General features: G+C 41.8%; 1 protein-coding gene across 1 annotated transcript in view; it reads left to right on the top strand.

Annotated features, from left to right (window-relative positions):
- The window catches only part of SLIT3 (slit guidance ligand 3), a 946021-nt gene that overhangs the window by 7778 nt on the left and 911007 nt on the right, over positions 1-27236 (top strand). Inside the window, exon 2 of the mRNA XM_090064655.1 lies at positions 21967-22038. Coding sequence (XP_089920781.1) covers positions 21967-22038 — 72 coding nt within the window. The remainder of the gene's footprint in view (positions 1-21966; positions 22039-27236) is intronic.

Raw genomic sequence — 27236 nt, 5'->3', positions numbered from 1 at the left:
AAAGCAGAGCTGTTCAAACAATCCTGCCTTTTATGCAGTTTTCCCATCCCTCGCCCGGAGCACTGGGATTGGAAGGGACCTCAGGAAAGGATGACAGTCACTGGTCAGCTACACAGTCAATAATGAGAGCACTCCTTCCCCTACCTGCTTATCTCCACTTCTCCCTCCCTCTCCTTACTTTAGTTCCTGTTTCCCTGCAGACAAGCCTAGTTTCAGCTTCGGAATTCAAAATGTTTTTAAAAAAGTTGAAACGTTTTGACTTGCCTTGTTTTGTTTTGAGGCTGTTTCAAAGCTCTCTGTTTCATTTTGATTTTGCTGTTTTGAGCTCAGAATGAGTTGAAACAGTGTCAAAACGAAACTGCTGGTGAAAGTTTGCACAGCCCTACAGTTTGTGCACTTGTGCTTCATTGAAACTGCTAGCTTTAGAGCTCCTTAAATAACTGTTGCTTCATACAAAAAGAATCTGTTGTATGAAGCATGATTAAGAAGCCAAGAGTCTGTCTTCTTGTATAGAACAATTCTCTCTCTTTATTTTAGGCATTACCCAGAATTTAAAATATGTACACTACATTTTTGATTGTTGGTGTGAGAAAATAAGGGTGCAACTAAATAGCCTCAGGTTATCCCCATGCAGGCCTGAACTGATTGATGCAAGTGACAAAAGAACATTTCGTAATGGACTCTAAAGTGAATCTTTAAAATAGAGAGAGAGAAAATGAGAAAGCCGACAGTAATGGGATAGTGTACAAGTAAAGAAAAACTTAGCAAGTTCTACAGAGAAGGATCCAGTCATTATTCAGTGGTCTGCTACTTGCTGTAACCAGCGTAAATCACTAAAAATTGAATTAAATGTCAAAGAATCATATAGAAAGGAGGACTAGAAGGTCATCTAGTCCAGTCCTTTGTTCAAGGCAGGATGGTCCCTGACTAAACCATCCTAGCCAGGAGTCTATCCAACCTGCTTCACAAAATTTCCAGGGATGGGGATTCTACATTTTCTCAAGGTAGCCTGTTCTAGTGCTCGACCGTCCTCATAGGACTTTCCTTGTCATTGCTAATTTAAATTTCCTCTGCTGCCGCCAGCTTATAATTCTGTCCCCTGTGCCCACAGAAATTGATCTCATAGGGATAATGGAGACCTGGTGGGACTCTACCTATGACTGGGCCACAGGTATAGATGGCTATGCCTTGTACAGGAGAGATTGTGTAGACAAAAGGGGTGGGGGTGTAGCTCTCTATGTCAAGGAAAGCTATGCATCCCTGCAAACCGACACTGGCAACCAGGGTAAATGTCTGGAGACTCTCTGGGTTAAAATTTGTGGTGAACATGGCACAGGGGACACAATGGTAGGAGTCTACTACAGACCTCCAAACCAGGATCAAGGGCTCGACCAGGAATTCGCTGAGGAACTGGCTGAGGCTGATGCTCCCGGTGCGTGGTTGTCATGGGAGACTTCAGCTACCCAGACATTTTGTGGGAAGAGTACTCAGCCAAATCCAAATGGTCACAAAGCTTCCTCATATGCGTGGACGAGCTCTGACTCAAGAAGTCTATGGACCAACGAGAGGCAAAGCATTGCTTGACTTGGTACTGGCAACAGGGGATGATCTAAACTGTGACCTAATGATTGAAGGGAAGCTGGGAGATGGTGATCGTGAGCTGATCACCTTCACTATCCACCATAAAGCTAGCAAGTCAGTTGTAGCAGGGCACTATTGGTGCCTCCCACTTTAAGAGCTAAGCCAACCAGCCAGCAGATGCTTGATTGCGGATGCCATTTTTTATCTCTGGCTGCCTATATAAACAGAACAGTTTGCTGCTGGCAGGCTAGGCAGAAATATCCTGATTTTAAAAAAAGCCTTTGATCTGCTGTCCCATGATCATCTCATGGAAAAATTGGCCAACTGCGGCCTCGGCTACATCACAGTCTGATGGCTGGGGAATTGGCTCCGAGGTCGGACCCAGAGAGTGGTAATCGCTGGAAGTAAATCATTGTGGTGCACCGTGACCAGTGGTGTCCTCCAAGGCTCCATCCTTGGGTTTATACTCTATTAATAATGTGGACATTGTGTCAGAAGCAGACTGGCCAAGTTCGCCAATGACACCAAACTTTGGGGTAAAGCGTCCACACCTGAGGACAGGATGGTGATCCAGGGCAACCTAGACAGGCTTAGAAAATGGGTGGATGGAAACCTGATGGTGTTCAACACCAAAAAATGCAAGGTACACCATGTTGGGTGGAGGGAACCTGCAGCATGCTTATATGCTTGGCAGTGCTACGCTTGCTAGCACCGTTGCTGAAAGGGACTTGGGGATCACAATTAAGTACAAGATAATTTTGAGCCACCAATGCAGTGTCACAGCAGGTAAAGTGAGCAAAACTTTGGCTTGCATCCATAGATGCTTCTCAAGAAAATCCCAGGACGTCATCCTCCCGCTGTACTTGGCCTTGGTGAGGACACAGGTGGAGTACTGCATCCAATTCTGGGCTCCACAATTTTAAAGTGATGTGGAGAAGCTTGAGAGAGTCCACAGGAGAACCATGTGCATGATCAGAGTGCAAGAGAACAGGCCTTATGATGAGAGGCTGAGAGTTATGGGACCCTTCAGCCTGGAAAAGCGCAGGCTCAAGGGTGGCCTGGTGTCTGCCTATAAGTATATAAGGGGTATACATCAGGATGTGGGGGAATGCCTGTTCACCAGAGTACCCCAAGGGATGACTAGGTCAAACGGTCACCAAGTCCTTCAAGACCATTTCAGGCTGGACATAAGGAAGAACTTCTTTACTGTCCAAGCCCCTCGGGTACTGGAATAGACTGCCTCCAGAGGGGGTGCAAGCACCTACTCTGTACTCCTTTAAGAGACATTTGGATGTTTATCTTGCTGGCATCCTTTGATCCCAGCTGACTTCCTGCCCGTAGGGAAGAGCCCTGACTCAATGACCTTCCGAGATCCCTTCCAGCCCTAATGTTTATGAAATCTGTGAAAAACCCCATCTCTCTCTGTAATCACCCTTCTGTACATGGGAATAGGCGTTAAGAGGCGAGACAAGAGCCATTGATTTTGTGCAAGTGTAGATGGGTGTTGAAGTTCCTCTGATAAGAATTTCCGCTGATAAGAATGGAAAAGATTGACAACTAGAGGCCCATCACCCTCAGGGGTTTACTTGTAGTGACTTTTTAAATAACTTTATGCTCCAAGGTCAGGATTGCTGCACAATATTTAAATATCATCTTCTCTCTGAACTTTTGAGTTGATAGAGCTTTGCAAAACTAAGTCATCTTGAGATCTAGGATCTCCTGAAAAGGGGGTTTGGTAATTCCTAATTTTGATGCAACTAACTTTGCTTCTTTTTTTTTTTTTGATTGTCCTGTGAATCTCTAAATGTAGATCAGTAGCTCATTGCAAAATAGTTTCATAAGCATGAGTGGTTACAGTAACATGTCATGCCAGATATGCAGGTGGCGCAAGTAGTGTGTGGGGGGAACAAATCTTGTCTACAAGAACTTCAGTTGCATAGTAGAATTTATAATTCACTTAGTGCACACTGCAGAATTAGTCAATTCAGCAGCATTTCATCAAATTAAGCACCCGAAATGGGTGGGTGTGGGGAATTGGTAGGGTCCAAAAGGAGTTGGGAGGAGAAATAAAGGGGGATCAATGGAGCAGGAGCCACGTGAAAGTTTACAGGTCATGTTGGCTCAATATTGTGCTCCTCAGTGCCTGGTACATCATTCTCTTTGATCAGATCAGTGGGATTGTTTTTCATAAGATCAGTTTGATTATTAGAGTGCCTGAATATTAGTTTCCCATAGTTGTTTGCTTATTAGAAGATGTATTTGCTTGTGTACTGTCTTACTGGCAATGGCATGAGGTTGTACAAAGTGTTCTAAGGCAGTGGTTTGTAAAACTATAGGAGCAACCAGACTTTATCAGAGAATTAATTAAGTGCTTAAGTTAATGAGATTCCAGATGCTTAAAATGTAATTGAAAAATCTCCAAATGGAAATATGAAATGTTGGAATAGGGCAGCACATACTTTTGTAAACATTAAGGAAGGAATTAAAGATTTATTATTTTTTAAAATAATTATCCAAAGCTCTCACATTTCAAGATATTTGTAAAACCATTTTGTAGCCATTCATAGGTGGCCCCAGCCTCTAGTGCATGGGTGGGCAAACTCTGGCCCGTGGGCTGAATCAGGCCTGTAGCAGGTTCCATTTCCCAGCGGCCCTTGCCCACGTTGCTGCAGCAGGTTTCCTTGGAAACCGCAGCAGTAGTGAGGCCATGACAGCATGGGGCCGGGGTTTCCACGGAGACCAGCCGGAGCTACAATAGCAAGGTGCGCAGCTGGATGGGGAGCTGCTCCAGGGCTGGGATCTTGTGGTGATGATAGTGTGGCCTGGAGCCAGAGTGCAACTGTGATCTGATGTCCGCATGCCAGGCAGCAGATAGCGGCTCTGCCACAGCCCTGGACTGCACTAATGGGGCAGCTGATTCAATCAGCTATTAGATAAAAGCTCCAAAAAGCCCCGCTGAATCATGCAAATGATACAGATGGTGGGGAGCTGGGTCGAACTGATGCAATTCCTCTTCTAGTAAAGCACTGTTTTTTGTTTTGTTTTGTTTTTTTCCCCTACATCTGTCAACACCCCTTATGTTTAAGTGAAGCAAGTTCTGAAATGGAAATATATATGCTTGTTAAAATTACCAGTGGGTAGTTGGGTGGAAATATTTCATGAAGCAAAGATCCTCATATGTTACATTTTTGTTTACCACTGTTTGGAGTTCTTTGCTGACATACTGAATTGATGCAGTACAACTACATGCATATATGTCTCTGGAACCAGCTAGTACATGTTGAGTATAGAAGAGGAAATAAGAACTGTTGTTGCTTATAGGGAATAAGCAGCAACAGCTTATTTCCTAACTGCTGTAGAAAATGAAGTAGGAATGGCTAATTAAAAATTACAATGAAATGCAGAAAGAAATAGCAAGAAGTTTAAATGAAGCCCAAAATTGAGCAGCTTTTTTTTTCGGACGTCACAGTAGATCTCCTCTGTGAATTTCTCAGATCCGTGGAAATGGTGACTAAAATGATGTAGATGGCTGCAGTTTTCCCTTTCTGTCAGAGAACCAGTGCATCTGATATTCTGCTTGTGAGGTCATGTTCTATTGCAGTTATAATCTTTTAACATATATTTTTCCATTGTGGCATGGTCTTAGACTGTCAAGCTGAACTGCTGGTTTCTTTCCTCCTTCGTATGTAGGAATTATAAAGATGCCAGCATAAAGTTTACTCCTTGGTGAGAACATTTTGTATCTGCTGCAGTTCTCTAGGAGTTCATGGAGACTGGAAAAATCATCAGAATTACTTAAAATTAATGGAGCAGATATCTAAATAATTTGGGTGCTTTTGTACACAGTGCTGCTATCTGTGTGTCTTGCAGATTTGATTTGTCAGCATGGGACTGTCTGGGTCAGGATGTTAATAGTGTACAGTTAGGAACAGAATTTCATCCCAAGCTGTTTTTGGTTTCTTGGAGTTTAGCATACGAAGGTCTACTGCAAGTCGGTGTTGTAGCTTCATAGTTATGGTGAAGACAAGTATATATAGTCTGTAAGCTGTCTGAGACCACATAATATTTTAGATATGAAATAAGTAACTAGTGGTCTTGTACTGTTTTCATGAGGCCTCTGAATGGATGAACTATTGAGAAGAATAGGCAGCTAACATGAAAGGCTATTTTTCATATTGCTTAGACAGCAAGGAAGTTCTGCATTGAGTCAGATTTGGAAGTTAATTGTAACCCTGAGGGACCAACACATACTCCTTGAAAGGAAACCATAAGTTATGAAACTGTGATGGCTTATAGATTTGGCTTATTTCAACCCATAATGTAATGCTGACAGAACTATGCAAGGTTCTTTCACACACTCTAATGGAGGCCCTCCAAACCAGTTAAATATAATTTAATTTGATAAAATTATAATGAGAAAATAAGCTTATATCTTTTGTACAATTAGAAATAAGTTTCTTTCTAAGAAAATTCTGTATAGCCTGTAGTAGGATGCATTACCCAAAGCATGGCTTCAGGTCCTCTTGTGAAATGGATAGAAAGCTACAAAAATGGCATGCCAGCCTTGATGTCAGACCAAGGTGGAGCATGGGCTTTGTAGCGGAATGGGATTCAGGATAGGCAAAAGCACTTAAGAAGGTGCGGAAAGGTTAAAATGATGCCTTACTATCCCCTGTGTTAAGACCTACAAATTCTGTGAATGTGGCTCAAGAACTGGACTCTCAAGTTGCCTTGAGACTCATCAATGAGCTGTGGTAGAGATTGGCATCAAATTGAGGGTTTGCTGCTGTTGCCGATGTTTGTTTCTTGTTAGGAGTCACAGTATCAGGATGGAGTAAAACTGAGGGTATGGACAGGCCTCTGCACATTGCACCACAGTGAAAATGTAGCACTTTAAGAGCTTACAGGTATTCTAGCCCCATGGCTGGAGAGCTAAAATGTTGCCTCAAAGGTGACTGCTCCAGCCAGGGGGCAATGGGTGGCTGCCTCCTTGTGTCCCCTGCCCCCTGTGGGAGCCTGGTTACTGACAGTCTGCATGCTGCCAACTATCAGCTGGCAGCTGCTGAAAAGCAGGAGCTGCCAAAAAAGTCCCATCATGCTGGGGGGGCAGAGCCAAGGAGAACCTCACTCCTTACCCATGTTGTTCCTGGTATTACCTCTGCTACTACCAGAGCCCCAATAGTGGGAATTCTGTTGTCACCACTGCTGTTTCAGAAGTCCTTACTCTTTCCCAAGCTCTTGAACCGGTGGTAGGAACTGTTGCTGCTGCCTTAAGAACCTGGACTCTTGCCAGGGCTCTGGACTAGGGAAGACTTTCAAAAAGCCTGAGCCTGAGTTGATTTAACCTTTGCAGGTTAGTTTAACCTGGCTAGGATGAACCAATTTGTAACTGGAAAGACATTCTCTCTGGACTGAGGAAATTCAGGCACATGCCTGCAGTGGCTCAGGCTAGAAGCCAGGGGCAGGGTGCTGGAGGAGCCCTGCCTTCCCTTACACAGTGCTGACCTGAGGGGAGCATGGCCAGGGCCCGATGGGATGTTCTGATTAGGGAGTTCTGCCTACAGTATTCCAGGCTTTTTCTCGCTTGCTGCTCAAGGGAGCCAGATCCCAGCCTCCCCCTAGCACTCTGAGGCAATGAGAGGTGTGCAGTGCATACATCCATTGATATGGAGCTTTTCAATGTCCCTCCTTGCTGCTTTATACTGTCTGCAGCTAACTGACAGGCAGGCAAGACAGCAGGGGGTTGATAACTGTGTTTTATCACTCCATCAGCAAAACAACAGTCTCTCTCCATTAGTTCAAAGTCTTCTTAAACAACTTACCACAGGGGTGGGCAAAATACGGCCCACAGTCTAGATCTGGCCCATTAGGCCATTCTGTCTGGCTTGTGGGACCCCTAAAAAAATTTAGAAAATATTCATCTGCTCCTGGATGCCTGTCAAAGACGACAGGAGACAGGGGCAGCAGGACCCAGGGGAAGTCAGTAGCAGGAGACAGGAGCCCAGCCCTGCCCCACCCCCAGCCATTTCCCTGATTTCTTGCCCCTGCCCTGATCCAGCACCACATGGCTCCCAGCTATATTGCTGGACTGGGAGCAAGGGGCTGCTCCTGTATCGGGGGGGTGGGGGTAGCAGGGTAGGAGGGGAGTGTAGGGAGAAACTGTGCATGTTTTTGTGTGTATGTTCATAGGGGAACTCCCACATGCACACCCCACCATACACATGCACCCAGACCCCCCATACACTGCCATTCACACACCCCAGGCACCCTTCTCCCATACATATCCCCCCACAAACCCCATACTTCCCACGTAGCTACACTACACTCCCCCCACACATCCCCCCCCACTCCCCATACCACCCACATCTACTCTCCCTCATCCCACAGCCACATACCTATCCATTCCCAATAGACATGCACAGCACCCCACAAACCTATACCCCCCACAACATGAAAGAACAAGACTTCATTTTAAGCTATTATATACAGTCACCTCTCTGCACACTGCATAAACACATGTAAACCAGGACAAAAATATTTTTTGAAATCAAATTAATGAATGTTTCAAATGTTCACTTTTTAGAATATAATTTGGTATTTTTCTGTTTCTGAGATGTTGAAACCCCTTGCTGAATGGGGCACTTCTGGGAAGGAACTTGTGGTGGCAAAGGTCAGGAGTTAAGGGTTGGGACTTCCAGTCCCAACATGGCGAGCAGGGGCTGGGGCACCTGTCAAGGGGCGGAGCTACCTATGCGGCTCTTGACAGCTTGCCATAACTTGGTAAGCGGCCCTCCACCTGAAATAATTGCCTGCCCCGGTTTACCAGCTGACCTGTTGATTAGCTCCAAAAAGCCCTAAGCAGTTACTGTTCTGTCTCCCTGTCCCAGTGAAACTGGAGACACACACACACACACACACACACACACACACACACACACACACACACAGAGATATCTCTTGGCATTAGCTAGCATACCACATGTCTAGGGTTGATGAGGATGGGGTCTATGCTGTGGGAGATGGGAGGGAGGGAGGGAGCAGGGTGGGTTTCCTGATTGAGTAGTGAGGGGAGGTAGGGCAGGGGGAAGCCAGGTAGACCCTGCTGTACCTGCAGTCTGCTGGAGCTCCAGCCAGGGAGCAGAGGGGAGGGGCCAGCTCTGTTGTGGAGCAGAGAGCTCCTCCCAGCCCAGAGAGCATGCTGGGATGCTGGTCGAGTCTGGCTTATCTTAAATCAGCAAGGGGTCTGGGTCAGATCTTGCATAAACCAGTTTGACCCAAATCAATTAAGTCTGATATTGCATTCAACCAGGTTTATCTCAAACTGGTTTCATCCATTTTCAAACTGGTTTATGTGCACTGAACTTCTATTCTGTTACAGGTTTAAACCAGTTTCTGATCACTTAAACCGGTTTATGTGTAATGTCTGTCCCTAGCCTTGAAGTGGCAATGAACATAGCAGGTTTGTAACAGGGCTTCCTGACAGCCTGCCCAGTAATGAGCTATCAGTGAGTTAGCCATTTGCCCTCTCTTCCTTTCTGTGGAGGAGGGGAAGAACAGCAGGGGACTGAGAGATGCTGGTGGCTCTAGAAACTCCTGTAGCATTGTATTTAACTATGCAGGTGTTACATAAAACATAGCACTACCAAGAAGTTCCTCTTTTCAAGAGGTACTATTCTGTAACACCTTATTTGTAGTGTTTCAAATGACTAGACTGGCTACACACTCCCTTATTGTAGTGCTCCAAGCTATGATGATGTACATACTGTCACAAATGTAATGCTTGTTTCTGGTGTGCACATCAAAGCAGTTCTAGAGGTACAGGCAATATTGCTGCTTGAACACTTTTGCTGAAGAATTTCTTGCCTCAGATGCATGGAAACCATTTATAGCAACATAAAGCAGAGAGACTGATTTAACAGTCCTTAAATAATTCCGTATCTACAAGCAGAGAACTTGCCTACACATGCTGTTAGCCTACCTATTAAACTCCATCCTTACGACCATTCAGTTGCCCCATGCTTACATGCCTGGGCATTTTGCGTGATTAGTAGGGGTTTAAAAAGGAAGCCAAACAGGATTATTGTAAGTGATGACTCAACTGTCATTCTAGAAGGTGGCTTGATTCAGCAGAGTCCTACAGTAATACACTAAAGAAAGAGTAAAAGCTGCCTTTCCCAAGAATTTGACTTGCCTGAGTTACTTGGAGGAATTGACACAATGTGAAACACCAGTATGTCTTCCTGTTTATCATTTAATTCTCATCTGATGGTTTGGCAAGGATTGCTGCTCAGCTGATGTGGCATTTAGGGAAAAAACAAATTATACAAATTGTCTGAAATGGATTAGGGCATCTCCACAGTGAATTCATGGTATGTTATTTAATTTTAATGCTTGCTCTTGAAGCCTAAATAAACTAGAGTCACAAGCTTGCTTCCTGTGCCTGAGAGCTCTCTTAGTTCCTGGAACTGAATGCTGAGTGAAATATCTCAACGTGCACTTCGGATGTGATTGGATTTAGGATCCTATGGACAATTTTAAGTGCTGACCAAGTACTTGATATTGTGCAAGACTTTCTGTAGACTGAGAGTGGGGAGTTGATTCAGAATTTAAATAAGCTTTTTGGATTATATTTTCACTGTTTAGTTTAGCTCTAATATAAACACAAAATGTAGAGGCATAGGCAGTATTACAGCTGGATGTGAGTTTATTCATGTGGCATACACTAGACACACTTTTAAGAGTTTAAATTATGTTTGGAATGGCACATATGATAGAGGAAAACCCCTCAAATACTATGTAAAACTCAGTTTTCTTAAGTGAATGATAATTAATTTTGCTGACACTCTGTATATACGGTCTCTACAACGTTGAGATCCTGATCCTATCCAGGCCAGTAGAAAAGGTTTCTTTGACTTCGGTAAGGCTGTAATTTTCACCCGTTGTATTTTTGTCTTGTGATATTGGGCTGTTTTTGCTTTATGTAGCTTAGCTTTGTATGGTGGCTTCCCAAATTATAGAGACCAATAAATGGACCAATAAAGATGCTTCCTTTTATGAAAAATATATTTACTTGGATGGACACATGGTGCTTATCAGTGAGATGTACAATCAACCACATGAAACATGAAATTACAGGGGTCTGGAGAAAGTCTTCAATTTTGATTTTAAAAAAGGCAACAGCATTGGCTATTCTGAGCTTTCATGGAGAGTTCTCCAAAAGGTGGAGTAAAATGTGCTACTAAAGCATGATATTATGAATTGTAATTATAGGGGCAGCTTAGCTTGACAAGAATGTAGAGGAGATGCATGGCAAACGGATGTGGTCTTGGAAACCTCAAGAGCATTGATGTAATCTTAAAAACCAGAATCTGGTTTTCCTGGGTAACCACTCAAGTTAAATGTTGCAGGTCAGCCTGGGAACCTTGTTTGCATCAATACAGATTTGTGTAGCTTGTTTTCATTAGACTAAATCAGTGATTCTCAACCTTTTGGACTCAAGGCACTCCTTGATGGGCTCAAGGCACCTGTCAGAAAATCTCTGCTTTTGGTTTTCATCTGTTTTTTTACTACAGAAAAATACTAAAGCGTTGTTTTTTTGGTTTCAAAAAACTCAGAAAGACCACGATGGGGCAGAATATTTGTAATACTGTGGATTCTTATTTGAAATCTATGCATTTGTTTTGTGAATTGCTTGCATACCTAACATTGCTAACCCTGTGTGACAACTTGCAGCACACCTGAAAGGATCTCAAGGCACCCCAAAATGCTGTGGAACCCTGGTTAACAATCATTGGACTAAACTATTCTGGGAACTAATCTAGAAACGCTGCATGTGGGAGATGTCAGGTTGAGAGAAGGATTTGTTAGTTTAATTTTGGTTCTGTGAATGTTATATTGTGTTTAATCTCTCTTTTGTATGTATTCCTTCAGTGTGGCTTCGAGCACTAAGCTTTGTAGCATGAACTTAGCAGCTACAGTTCTTGAGAAGTTCTTGTGTTGACATCGAATAACTCTAATGAAACAAAGAGTTTTCTACCTGCAAACCACTGACTCTGATTAACTCTCTCTTGAGAAACCTGTGAGGCTTAGCTGATACCTAGAAATTCCCTGCAAAAGTATACAGACAGAAAAAGTTGGTTTCAGATGAGCAGTGCTCTCATAGTTTGGAGTCATTGCGCAACTACAAACAGGAGTGATGAATTTAGAAAGTAGAATCCTTATTGGCCCGTGTACCAGTACCTCGGCCAAGTTTGACAGTGTGATGAGGACACTGATGCAAATTTCACTGAACCTGTTTGTTCTATGCAGATCTATAATTTTTTCCCAGTACTTTTTAAAGAGTGAAAATATTTGTGGTTAAATAATTCCTATGCTACATTGTTATTTGCTTTGCTGCCGTATAGATTCCAAAGGAGTCAGCTGGGAAACTAGCCACCCCCATTGCCTGGTATGATCATGGAGGGGAAACAACTGGAGCCTCAGAATGGCTGAGGTACTTGTTCAGGGCCTGAAGGTTGTCAGACTACTGTGTTTTAAAGCCGAAGATGGTTGTGGTTCAAGCTTGGGAGTGTGCCAGAGCCGGGAGAGGTGCTATAGTTCTGGATTACTACCCAGCTCAAGAGTATTAAGGAAATGTTTGGGATTTAGTAGTTGGACTTAGTGGTGGCCATCCAGTGAAGGGAACTGGGAAATGGCTTCAGTGGAAAGTGAAGGCTTCAGTGGAAAGAGAAGTCTATTGGGAGTGTAACAGTCTGCGGGAAGACTACTGGGAGTGTCCAGCATCCGTGGGTTGGTAGTTTAAGGAGGAGTCGATCAGAATTGTTCATGTTCTACATGTTCTGTAATTAATAATCTGAATCTTGGTGATTTGAATTCAAGACTGAGGCAAGAACTCCAGTTGTAATTATCTTGACTTCCAGTTACTAGGTATGGCATAGCTTGAAAAAGATGCCATTTCTGATGCTTGAATGTAAACTCTTCCCTTTAAAGTGCTGCAAGTCCACAGAAGTTAAAGATTTTCCAAGATGAGCTATTTTTTTTAAGGGAGTATTGGGACTAGAGACCAAAAAGGAGTGAGTGAACTTGAGCTTAGTTTTTATTGTAATAAATGCCCAGTCCCACAATAATATGTATATGCAGTTCTCACAAATAAGGTGGATTCTGGTGATAACAGACTTAAGATTTTTTTTTTCAATGTGTGCGGGACAGAAGAGTAATTGTAAAGTTTTTATTGTTCAAACAGTGCAGCAGGACAAAAAATAATACAAGTACTTCTAAGGGTATTTGAAGCTGCATTATGCCATGTATCAAGGAATGTTGGAGACGCTTTAAAAAAAGTATTCAAATGTCTGGCTTAAGTTCACTAGATTGTCTTCGGAGAAGAATGTAGGATTAAGCAACTCTGAGGAATTCTTGCTATGGAGTGGGGTTTGCTCCAATTGCTTGAAATATTCCTGTTTGCAATAAGCATGCACATTGTGTAACTTATTCTTCAGCATATTTACCAAATGTGTATTAAATTAAAGAGTTATTAGAGCATAGCAGGGCATCTTTATAGTTAAAGCTTCCTTTACAGTAATAGCTTAGCTTGAATTCACTTTATTGATGTTTATACAAAGTATGCATTCCATACCATTGCAATCCATGTTTATATTCCAGTTGAAATAATTACATTCCATTGTCTATTTATTCCTATATTCTTAAAGCTGCCACTATACCTATGTTAAAAAGTTAATAGTTCTTTATTTTTCCTTGCTTAAGTTATATGCCAAAAAGAAAAATAAACTGACTAGAGAGTTATAAGAACATTTGCTTTACTAAAACTGGTGTGCGGGGAGGTCACAAGTTCATTTTGTTTTCCTTTTTGTATAGGTGAATCGTAGTAACAGAAATACTTAAACTAAGACGGAAGAGCTATACACCCACCTTCCAGTTTCTCTCTCTTCTGTGTTCCTTGCGATAACATTCTTTGAACAACTAACACCACACAGCAGGAACAGGGCTCTTGTATACATTGGGGTAAAAATACGGCGTGACGGCCCCAAATGCCAGGCAAGATGCAGGACTTGTCTGCTGCATTGAATATTGTCTATAACAACATGTTCTTGTGTGAGTCTTTTTTTAAACAGTGGAGGTAATTTTAGCAATAAATTTAAACAATTTTTAGACTTGGTTTCCAAATGTCTTAGGAAAATATGATATAAAGAATTACTATTTCATATTCAGGAAAGGTCTGTACCAGTTCTGGTTCATATTGATGTATCTGAAAGCCAATGTAGATTAGATATGAACAGCTAGATTTTTTTGTAGCTGGAACCAAACTAATTCATAGATTGTAAGGCTGGAAGGGATCTCAGAGCACTGTCGGGTCCAGACCCCTGCACCCAGCAGGAAAGACCATCCTGGTCTTCTCCTTGAAGATTTCCAGGGTAGGCAATTGCACCACCTTTTGAGGGAGCTTATTCCACAGTCTGGACACCCTAGTTGTGAAGAAGTTTTTCTTAATGTTGAGCCTGAAACAGTCTTCTAGAAGTTTGTGACCATTACTCCTAGTTTTCCCCAAGGGTGCCCTGGTGAACAGTTGCTCACCGAGCCCTTGAGGTACACCTCTGATGTAGTGCTAAGCTGCTACCAAGTGCCCTCTCAGCCTTTTTTCAGGCTGATGGGTCCCAGATCCCTCAGCTTTTCCCTGTATGGCTTGCTGCGCAAGTCTCTGATCATACGGGCGGCTCTTCTCTGGACTCTCTTAAGCTTTACCATGTCCTTGTTAAAGTACGGTGCCCAGAACTGGATGCAATACTCTAGCTGCGGTCTCACCAATGCAGAATAGAGTGGAGAATCACTTCCTTGGTTTTGCTGGGGATGCATCAATTGATGCATGCCAGGGTATTGTTAGCCCTGCTTGGCTGCAGCATCAAATTGCCAGCTCATGTTCATACTGTGGTCTTTTAATACCCCCAGGTCTCTTTCATTCGTAATGCTGGTCAGGTTGGTGTTGCCAAGCCTGTAGGTGTGTAGGGGATTGTTCCTCCCCAGGTGGAGCACTTTTCATTTCTCGATGTTGAACTTCATCTGGTTTCAATCTGCCCAACTTGCCAGTGTGTCTAGGTCCGTCTGTATCTGCAGGCTTTCTTCAAGCATGACCATACTTCCCCATAATTTGGTGTCGTCTGTGAACTTGGCCGGTGAACTCTTCACCCCCACATCCAAATCATTGATAAAGATGTTGAATAGCACTTGACCAAGCACTGACCTCTGTGGGACACCCCAGTCACTTCCCGCCAAGATGACACAGATCCGTTCATTAGAACTGTCTGGGTTCTACCCCGTGGTCAGCTTCCTACCCACCTGATTCTCTTGCAATTAAGCCTACAGTCTTCTAATTTTCTCATGAGAACATTGCTGGATACCAGATTGACATTATACACCTCAACTTCCAAAAAGCTTTCAATGTCCTCTCTCTATCCAGGTGGCGAGTGACTTGATTGTAAAAGGAGATGAGGTTGATAAGACAAAACCTGCCTGCGATGGAGCCATGCTGGCTGTTGTTCAGAATCCTACCTTCTGCAAGCCTATCACACATAGACTCCTTAATGAATTTTTCCAGGATTTTTCCCTGGGATAAAAGTTGGGCTAATTGGGGTATAGTTACTTGGGTCTTCCCTCCTCCCCTTCTTGAAGATGGGCACAACATTGGCCCTCTTTCAATCCTTGGGGACTTCCCCAAATTGCCACAAGTTTTGGAAGAGATTTGCCAAGGGTTCTGCGATTTACTTTGGCCAACTCCTTCAGCAGTCTTGGATGAAGTTTATCTGGTCCTGCTGACTTATACATCCAGTTTCTTTTAATTAATCACACACCAGTTCTACAGCAATAGTATGAAGGCCGTCATTTGAACCCTGCTTATTCTGTACCCTAGCTGGTGTGATTTTTTCCTTTTGGCCCAGTGAAAGACTGAAGCAAAGTAGTCATTCAGGAGTTCAGTTTTCTGCTGAGTGCTGGTGACTAGCTGGCCTGGGTTGTTGAGCGATGCCCCACACTCCCATTAGTTTTCCTTCTGTTCCCTACGTACCTAAAGAAGGACTTCTTGTTGTTCTTGATTCCCAGTGCTAATTTTTGTTCAGTTGTTGCCTTAGCTTTTCTAATGTGGTCCTTACAAGTGTGGGCCATTGCTATATAGTCTTCTTTGGGGGCTGTTTCTAGCTTCCGTTGACTGTACTTCTCTTTTTTCTTTCCTAAGAGGACCATGATATTTATGTTTAGCCAAGAGGGCTTCCCAGCTCTTTTGCTATGTTTTCTCCATATGGGAATGTGTGACGCCTGTCCCGAAGAGGCTTCTGGGAGGAAGCCAAACTGACACCCCGGGGGGAGGGGGGGGTCAGCTTCGCAGAACCTAGAAGCCATGGGATTGTGACCTAATGCATCTGCTGACCTCCTCATATTAAAAAGGAGAACAGCTCTTGAATGAGCTAACGGCTCTGGAAAGTACCGAAACTAACGGCTCTGGAAAAGGGAACTGCGGCATAGCTTGAAGTGACCTTACCTTGCTTTGCAACATGCGACAAAGCTTGCTCTAACCTGTAAATGGTGATAAGGCTAGAAGCTTTTATGTGATTGGAAGATCCAAAGGGAATAGGAGGGAGTAAAGGTATAAAGGTTATGAGAACTAGGCCCTGGGCAGAACTACTGTGGGGAGGACAAGGCTGAGGACCCAATAAAGGAGGTAGTCTCACCACCCTGGATGCAGGGTGGAGTTCCCAAGACCCATCGGGTAATTACTCAGAGCAGGGTGGGGGAGTGCCTTTCCTCTAGCCCGACGCACTTGTGGCTTGAAAGCTTTTGGTACTGATTTAATGTGTGCTGTTTTGGTTTTCTTTCAATAAAGTTATACTTGTTGCTTTGCCTTGGCGTGCGACCTGTGGGTTACTCACCTTCCCTGGGAAAGGGAGGGAGCCCTTACAAAATGGACTTCCTTTGTGCTTCAAGGATCGCATCCTTTAGGAACGACTACCCTTCATGCACTTCATAGTTTCATAGTTTTGTAGTAGCTAGAGTCGGAAGGGACCTAGGTAGATCATCTAGTCCGACCCCCTGCCTTGGCAGGAAAGAGCACCGGGGTCAGATGACTTGTTTCGCCTTCAGTCCCTGGTCCCGCAGCACATTCCCTACTAGTTCAAAAACCTGAGCTTTTTGAAGTTTGCATTTTTGAAGTCCAAAACTTCAAGCCTGCTATCCAATTTGACTGCCTTGTGACCAGACCATGAACATACTGGTTTCATAGTTACTATCACCAGGCTGTCCTCTATGTTTAAGTTGGTCACCAGGTTATCCTATAGTCAACCACTAAGCTTTGTATAAAAAGAAACCTAAAATGTTACTTTGTCACAAACACCAATAGCAAACCACTAGCATATGAAGCAGAATAGTGACTTGAAGTAACAAAGTTTAATTGACTAACGAGACAATTGGTGGAAAAGCTCTTACTATTTATTTGTGGTGGAGAGCCAGGTCCTCATTGGCCTATGGCAGAAAATGGAAGGTTCAGCTAGAACATTGGTTCTCGACTTCTTTAGATTCAGAGCACTCCCCACAACTTCATTTGAATTTGGCAGTACCCTTGAGAACCAGTGTTGTGCTGCTCAGCTTACCTCAGCGGTCTTTGTGAGATGGGAATGTGTGGGACGTGCACATTAGAAACCAACTGAATGTTGAATCTACTGATAGCATCTACTTCATAGCTTTACTTTATGTTCCAAATGTATTCAGTGTTGGCCAGCATGCCAACACTTCTACCCACCCTTCTGGTTGGAATAATTTTATTTCTGAATGCCCTAGGTCAAATACACTAGTTCTCAACTAGGGTACTGCTGATACTACCAGATGAAAGTGCCCCACACACCTTGTGTACAGCCAGACCAGGAAGGGTTGGGACATGAATGTGTGCTTTTGCATCCAGTAAGGTTTTCTAAAGCAGATGGGAGTAGGTACCTTCCATTCCCAGTCCAACCTTACACCATGTCTTTCAGAAAACAGACATGCGGGACAGGTATAACTGTCCCATCCCTCTGTTTCCCAGAGAAGTGAGAGTATGCGTGTGGTGGACTGGGAAAGGCTGAGGCAAGAATTGGTGCTCCTTCCTTATTGTGTAACCCTGCTGGAGGCAGGAACATGTGCATTCCACAGCCCATCCCAGTCTGGCTGTCCATGAGGCACAAGGGACACTTTTACCTGGCTGGGGTGGTGGGATCTGCACTGCAGCACCTCCAGAAGGGTTTCATGGTACCCCAGGGTGTTATGGCAACTCTGTTTGAGAATCACTGCTTTGGAAGATGGGGTTTTAATCTGCTATTTCACCAGCAGAAAAGTTGAACCTGGATGCAGAGTTCTTCTGCAGCTGGTAATGGACTGAGCTTAGTGTCTAAAGGAGAGGAGACTGAGGTTGGAGAAGAGAATAAACTGTTGCTGGATAATAAGAGAAAATTACTATAGCTTTGAAAAGAAGGATTTGAAAGCAGCCTAAATTTATTCTACTTTCTTTCAAGCTGTATCTTGAAAAAGAAGGATGTAGCTGAAATTTGAATCTGCAATCTGAAGCTTGTCTTCCTATAAAGCTTTGCTGTAAAAAACAAACCCTAAAACCATAGTAAAAACTAAAAATGAAATGTTGCTGAAGGCAACTGATACAATGCATTCATATCCCCAACCTTTGCTGTAAAAAAACAAACAAACAAAAAACCCTACTTTTTGAGCAGGAAGGTATGGATTCTTTATTTGAAAGTACCATGTCTGTTTTAGATGATGTTTTTCAGTTTGGCAGTAGAGTACTTTGATTCTTGATACTGGAGCCAGCACAGTTTGAGAATTTCAGTGCATCTTTTTCTTTCTCCAATTACCAAGGAATATGGTTTCAGGTTAGAAATAAATAGATTGTATTATATGGGTCACCTAGTACAATACTTTTAAATAACTAACATCCTGTTTTAAAAGTTGTTGTGCTTTTTTTGTTTTTTTTTTTTTTTAATAGCAGTAGATCTTTCATTTGTCTTCAGTAATCTGTTTTATGTGCTTCATGGATATGATTCCTGATATTTAGCATTCACAATAAAGATCTCCAGCAAAAGGATGATGTAATTTTTGGTAGGTCAGGTAGTATGTAGGTCTAATTCCAAACTGCATTCCTTGTTTAAGGTTTTTAGTGTTGATGGTAAACCTTTTAATCAGTCTTTTTAAAAATATTGTATTTTACAATGATGCATAGAAAGCTCAAATGTAAAAAATGTACTAAAAGTGAGTTGTTAAAAGTCAGATCTTTTAAAGGCATTCTTTGCTTTGCTTTGATATCCCTGAAAACCCATAGGTAGTTCATAACCTTCCTGTGTGTCATCACAATGTCGCTTAGTTATCTAAATAATGTGAGGTTTGGAGTAGCAAAAGAAAGAGTAGAGTTTGTTACGAACTTTCTTTGCTTTTGGTGGACATGAAGCACTCCATAAAACCTTAAAAAAATAAAACCCAACATTTCTTTTACATTACATAATTGTCTTTTGGGAGTGATTATGATTTGGACTAGAAAGCGGAGAAGTTTGCTATGGCAGAAATTCTAGTGAGTGCTTTAAATAAAAATCAGTTCATGGCCACAGAACAAGAAACGTATGCCCTTATCTTAAAAATAAAATGGAAATATGATGGAGGAGTCTGTCTGCACACTTGAGAAACACATTGGAACTTATCTCTCTCCTTAACTTTAGATTTATGCTACTAATAAGGCCCAGAGTGGGGTGAACAAGGTTCAGCATAACAGGCATCCATACCAGATGGCTTGTGTGGCATCTGTGCGTAGGATAGGAAGTTGCTGAGAACAGTGCCAGTGGCTTCTCTTTTCCTCTGCAAATGCCATATGAATAACTTTCAAGAGATATGTTCAGTGAGGTAGATCATTAGAACTTTCTCAACACTAACACTTCATTTTTCATGTTGTGAACACAGTGCTACTACATACACACTGAAATGTTGGTCCTGGGTTGTGAATATACAGTACAACTTCATTATAATGAACCCCAATTTATAGCAAATGCCTACTCTGAACAAATCCAACAGGATAAACCATTTTCTATTATAAAGCAGCAAAAGGACAAGCTGTATTATAGTAAACACCTCTTCTAATGAACTTTACTCCTAATCCTTCCTGCCCCCTCTGTTTAGCAGGACCTGGGTCCAGCTGTGCTCCATTCCACTCTCCAGCCAGGCTCTGCAGCTGTGCATTCTGGCCTTGGACCCCCATGTGCCACCCTGGCTGGGTAGTGCCCCTAGCTCCAGTCCTGCCCAACTCTCTCACTGTGGGGGTCTCAATTACCCACCCCTCCAGTTTTACCAGTGGGGAGCTGCTGTCCATGCTGCCTGGCTGCCACATGCACGTGTCTGCGTTCACTTATAAATGGTGCCCCTTGCCTGATTACCCTTCTCCTACACCCCCCAGCCTCTTGCAGGCTGGAACTCAGCCAGCCTGCAAGGAAACCCACCATTTCCCATGGTTTTTCTCCTTTAAAGGAAAAATCCACATTTCTGCTTAAAATGAGAAAATCTGCATTTTTCTGTGGTGAACAGAAAACCCGGATCCCTGGTTGTGAAGTTGTACTGTGTTTGTCTTTTAGTAGCATGATATTAATAACACCAAGGTCACAGGTTTGATCCCCAGTTGGACTAGATGATCTACTGGAGACTCTTCCAGCTTTACTTCTGTATGAATAATGGTCAGGAAATAATTGCTATTAGGACATTCCCAATTACCACCTCCACACTGACTTGCATCTCTGTAGTTAAAGAAATACTCAAACTATCTTTCCAATGAAATATTAGGTTTCTTAATGTTGCAGACTGATGCTTGGTTTTCACATTTTAAAATCTGACCTTCTGGAGCCTCAAATTTTGTGAATTTTGAGCTATTTCTTATAGCCCTTGGTGTGCCATAATAATGCTTGAAAATACAAACTTTAAAGATAAGAGGGTAAAATTAATAAAACATCATTTACTGTTTAAAGTTGCAACATGTTTTAAAAATGACTATCTTGACTTAATTTTGTAGATTAGGACTTTTTGTATAGACTTTAACTTTATTACTGAAGTAAAGAGAAGAAATTGTATCCCAAGAAAAGGATGCCTTTTCATGTAAAAGAGTAATTGTTTCTCCTTGACATTCAAAATGAATTAGAGGAAAAGCACTTCCAAGGTGCATTTTTACCAGGTTCCCCATATTATCCCATTGCTAGATCCATGTTGCTTGAACAGAAAGGGACGTGACTTGCTGAGAATAGCCTTTGAGGCTGAAATGGAAGGTCAGAGGCAACGACTTCTCATTTGTCTACCATAGAGAGATCCTTGAGCAGGTATTTAGGGTCTAAAACATTGGGATGTGATTTGAGGACACAGGAACTGGCTGACAAAGAACTTAGAAATGGGGTTGGAGGAACAGACAAAGTATGAGACTTTCCAGAGCAAGCCCATCCACAGTCTGATGGCAGGATCTTCAAGTTACCCGCTGTTTTGTCATCTGCAAAGAGATGAGCTGAAGTTGCCATAGCTGAAGAGTCCAGGGATACCTAAGTGATGGCTTTGCTTGGCAAGATTGTTCTTCATGCATGAGTAGAGAACGGATTTCTCTAATCAAATTTGAACCTAATGTTTTCATTCCATTCTGCTAGTCCCAGCATAACATTCTTAATTAGTATTGTACTTAGAAGTGCTTATTTTTTATTGCCTGTGCAGTATATTGTTTTGTCATGAACTAGAGTAAGGTTGGTGTTTAATGGATGTGCAAGGCTGTTCTTGCTGACAAATGCATAACTAGGGAATTTAGTGCTCTGGATAGGCTGCGGGGTGTGGGCATGTGCGAGGTGCACAAGAGTAGCAGTTACTGTGGTTCCCTGGAGGTTGCCTTTTGGCACCTGCTGTGGTTTCATACCTGGGCTGGTTCCATGGTAGCCCACCCCTACTTTTGTTGCTGCTTGATGAGGAGGCGCAGCACACTACTAGAGTGGTCTGGAGTACCCAGGCATTTAGTTCAATTGTAGTATAGTGACTGACTATTCTTAAAACTACTTGGGTCTCCTTAGAAATCCCAACAGTAAGGGTTAGGAACTCAAATCTCATTGTATTCCCATCTCCAAAAATGAAGGGAAAAAGCACCTGATATAAGGGAGAAGCGGGGCAAGACCAAAATGCATTTGATTCGTTATTTACCTATTCAGTTTTTAACTGAAAATATAGTTTGTCCAGCTTGGGGAGATGATCAACAAGTTTCTAATTTTACAATTTACTTTGTCTTAACTGCATTTTTGATATTTACTTGAATACCTTAATAACAGATTTTCTGTTTATTTTTATTTGCAGTGATTTAGAAAAAAATAATATCACAAGAATTGCTAAGACAGACTTTTCTGGGCTGAAGAACCTCCGTGTTTTGTGAGTATCAGACTAAGTTTACTTGAAAATTATTTCATAGACTTTTAGTCTTCAAAATATAAGTACCTGAAATGACACATAGTGATAATTTATTCTATTTTTGTCTTCTGTAAATATAGTCTATGATGGGCAACTACACAACTGCACTGAAACATTAAAAAAATAACCAAAAGCATTAATTTTGACCCCATACTATACTGTAGAGAAAATTTACATCTGAACTTAAATTCAATGCTATTTCATTGGTAGCTTCTTGCTTTTTTTTTTAAATAAGCATTTATGATAAAAGCTGTTCTTCTACTCTAGAATGTTTTGTAATTAATTAAATCAATTTATCTCTGAGCTATCTTTGGTGCTTTGAGTTTCTGAATTGTTTACAGAGATGACTACATGTGGAAAGGGCGACTATGGAATACTTGACAATTAAAAAGTTCATATCTAAAGAAAGCAGTCCAAAGCTCCTAGCCAAATATTTATGATAAAAACCCTAGTCATGGCTATAACCTGATCAGTTGGTAACCGTTCAGGTTCCCACTATTGATTGTAACCTTACTTGTGAATCTTTGGAAACATAGAAATTTCCTGGGGTAGGTGGGAGACTGGGGGATAAGTGGAAGTTGTTTTTCCTGAAGCTGGTGTGGGAAGGATTTGATTATATTTTTCCAGTTCCAGAGAAAATTCTGGTATAATTCTGGTTCTCCCCAAGTTCATTATAATATTTAGTGTCAGTGAGTTGTCTGTCTTGATGGTTGAGGATGACTATAGTTCCACCTTTGTTTAGTAGTTTGATTACTATTTCAGTGTTGATCTTAGGGACTGTCTAGCTTTTCTCTCTGAGGGAGAAAGCTTGTTGTGGTCCTGGCTTTTGTTGAGAATATTACTGTGAGCTTTTTTCCTGAAACAGTTGATGTAGTGGTCCATCTGGTGGGAGGCGTCCAGTCTGTTTCAGTATTGTTTGTCTTCTCAGTTGTGGCAGCAGGGTTGTCAGAGGTGGTTTGAGTGAGACTGGAAGAGTGCTTAGTAGCAATAAGTCGCACAGTGTCAAAGTATCATTAGCTTTGAACGGGGAAAATACTCTTTAGTTCTTGGATTTTCATAAAGTTTATTAAACTGTCAGTTTATTAGCTTTCTGCCGCCGCCTTTTGACTGGAACAAATTGATTGAAAACATGTCTCTCTTTTTGTAGTATGTCCAAGCTTTTCAGTAAAATTGGGAAACGCTTAAGATTTTAATGGGCATTATTTTTTTTCCAAGCCTTTCTAGCCAAATTTTGCAAAACTAAATCCAAATAGTTTGGACAGGTTTCAGATTAATCTAATACTGGGGACTGAAGTGCTAAAGTTTTTATCCAGATCAGTAGTTTCCAAAAAGGAAGGTAAGGAAGGTGTTATGGGGGAGGATGGCTGCAGGAGGGTAAAGTTACTGTTTCCCTGTTTACCTGAACAAGCAGCAGTCAGCAGTGCATGTATAAACCAAAAGTTAAAAGAAATAAGTCTTCCAATTTCATATACTTATCCTCTACAGCTAACCTAAAAGGCTGATAGCAGTTTTTATTCCATTATTTTAAAACTTCATCCTATATCATGCAAATCATGTAGCTGTTACACTGATTTTTCTAACATTGCAAACTGATGAACAGTATTGAATACTAGCATAATGAAAATGCATATGTTGTCTTCTGTTCCTTCAAAGTGCACCAGAGATTCATACTGTACTACAACCACTACTTCCATAATAGTGGTGTGCTTCCCCATAGGATAAAACTAATTGATTGGAGTCATTGGCATGTATCCCAGCTTTCAGTAGTACTGTAGGGTCTCTCTCAAAATGATATGACATGGTAGTATGATTGTCGATAACTGATTATTTTGAGTACTATATACATATTGGCTTAATGGTACCATTCCTGTAATGTAGTTGCAATCCGACAAAAACAATGTTACTTACATGTATAATTTCTCCATTTGAGTGTTGCTTCACTTCAATCGGATTACTATTTGAATGGTCATCATATTTCATTAGCTGTAAGCTTTAGAGCAAAAAATTCATCTGTGTCTGACATGATTGTGCAGCCATTTAATTGACTAGTATTTATTTAGTATAGTAGACCCATAAATGTTGTGAGATCTGCTTAGATGCAGAATCAGACCCAACATGGTGTTTGGCACCAACATTAGACTGCGTGTATTTTATCCTGGTCTATTATTCAAATATATAAGGAGAACAAGCTTTACCAAATTAAGTTTAAGAATATGTATATTTTCATAAAAAATCTATTAGGCAAAATAAAATTCCAAGTATCTTTGCAGTAAGACTTTTATATAGACACTAATCTATCTTAAAAGTAGGAAGACTACATATCAGATTTTTCTTCGTCATTATTCCCATTTCCATAACTTCTGTTGTGAACAGTAGGAATTCTTGTGCTTTAAGGGCTGCAAGGTTAAATGTCACTGCTGAAGATGAAAGAAGAACTCTGAAAACTAGCATTTCTAAAGAAAAGTGAAGTAATTTCAGTGGGTTTTTTTTCATGGTTCCATAACTTAGAGAGGCATCGTATTTAGTTTTATTCCAAGAATTCTTCTGTGTATTGTAATGTTAATATTGTGAAAGATGGATGGCAGTAGCTCAAACTGGATACTTCAAGGCCTGAATGGTCTGGCTGCAATTAAGTGTGCACTGGAGCTCATACAAAGGCTGACTAACCACAAAGAAAGAGTATATGCTTGCTTTTATAACATGCCCTTGTTTGCTTTGGTGGATCAGAATCAGAGGGCTTAGTACCCTGTGGCATCCAGTTCTGTGTACTTTCTTTTAACTTCAAGAAGGTTCAGGGCTTGGTCAGTCTATAAGCATCTATATGAGGGAACAGTTGGTTTTGTTGACTTACATGGGATGCTACTGAACCTGCTGGAGACAAAAAACCTTTTTTTTTTTTTTTTAAATTAATATATACCGATTGCTGTGCCTTAACTTTTGGTTTGCAGCCTTCCTATGTGTAGCACTGGTATGTGATACCTACATGAGCCTAGTCCATGATCTCCAACTTCGCCTTCTATTTCTGGTCATTGTGCCTCTCTTTGTCATAACAGTAACATCCTGGGATTTATGTTGTTCCCCTGCCTCCCTTCCTCAGTTTCTTGGGCACTTCTAGGTCTTTCTTGCATTTCTGTGATTTTTATGGGTATGTACAGGTGTTAAATTTAGATCAACCCAACTAGGGTTAAGTTAGGGCATCTGAGTAGGTGCACTAAATTTAGATGGAGATAGGGTTAATACAATGTCCTGAATGCCTGTGTGTGTTTGCAGTGCAGCCCCAGGGCTGGGAAAGCCTTGCTGCTCACACCAGCCTTGGGGCTGTACTATTCTTCGCACCTACTCTGCCTTCCAAACCCTGACTGGGCTGCTTTCATTCCCCTTCTCTTCTCTTGCAGACCCAGCAGCCCCTCCCAAACTCACCAACTCCACTGCAGACTCCCTAGTCCCCTCTGATGCCTCCTGCCCCTCCTACCACCCTGGGCTCCCTACATGGCTCCTGGGAGGAGCAAATGGCTCTTGGCAGTGGCATATTCCTACACTCACCTGCTCCCAGTCTAGGTGTAGGTAGCTTAAAGTAAGCCACCTACAGCTGTACCAGGTGTAGTGAACTCTGTTTGCACCCTATGAAGCCCTACTCTTAGCCTGTCTACAGGTTTTCAATCATTATTTTCCAGTTTTTTGGATTTTTTTTTTCTTTTGTTTACTTCTTCCCAGTTCTGGCTCCTTGTCCTACTTGGTTCACTTCACGTTTTGGCTCTCTTTTCTTCTGCTGCTCTTCATATGATATACTTGGAAACAAACCTTCCTTTTGGGGGTATTAAAGGAGAAACTATGCAGTTTTGGTGTTTGTAAGGAGTTTAAAGAAGAATCATCCAGCACAGGAATCTGTGCTCCCTGTACTGCCAGCGTGGGTGAAAAAAACATTCTTTGCAAGTATTTGTTCACCTACTCCTTGTAATTTTGCCTTTGTTCCTCTTACTCGTTCAGTTTTTTTCCCCTTCTCCCTTACAGTTTGCTCCATCTAGACCAGGTGTCAGACCTTGATTTTTTTGCCTACCTGTAACATGCAGTCTCATTGTTGCTATTCAACCAGTATCTCTTCAGTTACCCATTTGGCTGTCTGTTTCCAAGATCCACCTCCTAATTATTTGAATAAATCTCCTGAGATGGGCTAGGTGAAATGGGACAGCTGCTAGCAGTAGGATAGTGGTTAGAGCTTCAATTATAATTGCTTATAGTCCTTTTTTTTTGCCCAGATACCATAGAATTTATTTATTTCCTTTCACTTCCCCTGTAGATCCATGTGACAGGAGACAAGTTAAGATCTATTACTGCTTTGAGCATTCCTGTGGGAGCAAAGAAATGGATACCCTGCCAGGGGAGCTACTTTTGGAGCACAAAAAGAAGCCAGAAAGTTGTCTTAAAAGGATCCACTGGCTTCTGTACTCCCTCTCTTCAGGCCTTACCGAGGGACTGCTTTTGTACTTGGAGTCTGGCTGTTCCTCATACCCATTTCTGTTCTGTATCCAGTGTTGTCTGGTACCTCCACCTCTCTGAAGTCTTGTTGAAGTTAGTGGGAGACATGGTGTGGAAAACAGGAGTTCAGCCCTTTGTTTGGCACCTCTTTCAGTAACTCATACTGCAGATAGACTGTTTTCAGTAGCCACAAACTGCTGGATATTTGCATGCTTTAGAAGTTCAGACGAGTGGGAATCAACTAACTTATGAGCCACTTCTAGCCAAGTCTGACAACTTGTTCACATGCAATGTACAAGTAGTCTTAATGCTTGGTCTTGATTCAGTGCCATGCATTAATCACCTGATGTCAACTGCAGGCCTCAATCCTCTATCCTTATATAGAATATATAAATTAATGGAGTAGTGGTGGTAGAATTTGGCCTATAAACAAACCCATTATACAAAATATTAATTGGCTTGGATTATAAAAATTTAAAAACACTTATGTGGTTACCAGCCTTATCATTTCTAATACAATATGTAGCCATGTGAAATTTAGCAGTTTTTTGTGCTTTCTAGATCTTAAATTTGTATCTTCTGATCATGGAAAGATACCAAATAGTTGTATTCTGTAGAGGTCTCTTTTATCACTCTCACTTTTCGTGTAACTGATATTTGCTGTAAACTTCACTTTAAAAAAA

The sequence above is a fragment of the Crocodylus siamensis genome, chromosome 10 (genome assembly GCF_052110815.1).
Source record: "Crocodylus siamensis isolate JL-2025a chromosome 10, ASM5211081v1, whole genome shotgun sequence".
NCBI classification, from domain to species: Eukaryota; Metazoa; Chordata; order Crocodylia; family Crocodylidae; genus Crocodylus; species Crocodylus siamensis.
This window is presented reverse-complemented; position numbering and strand designations above follow the sequence as displayed.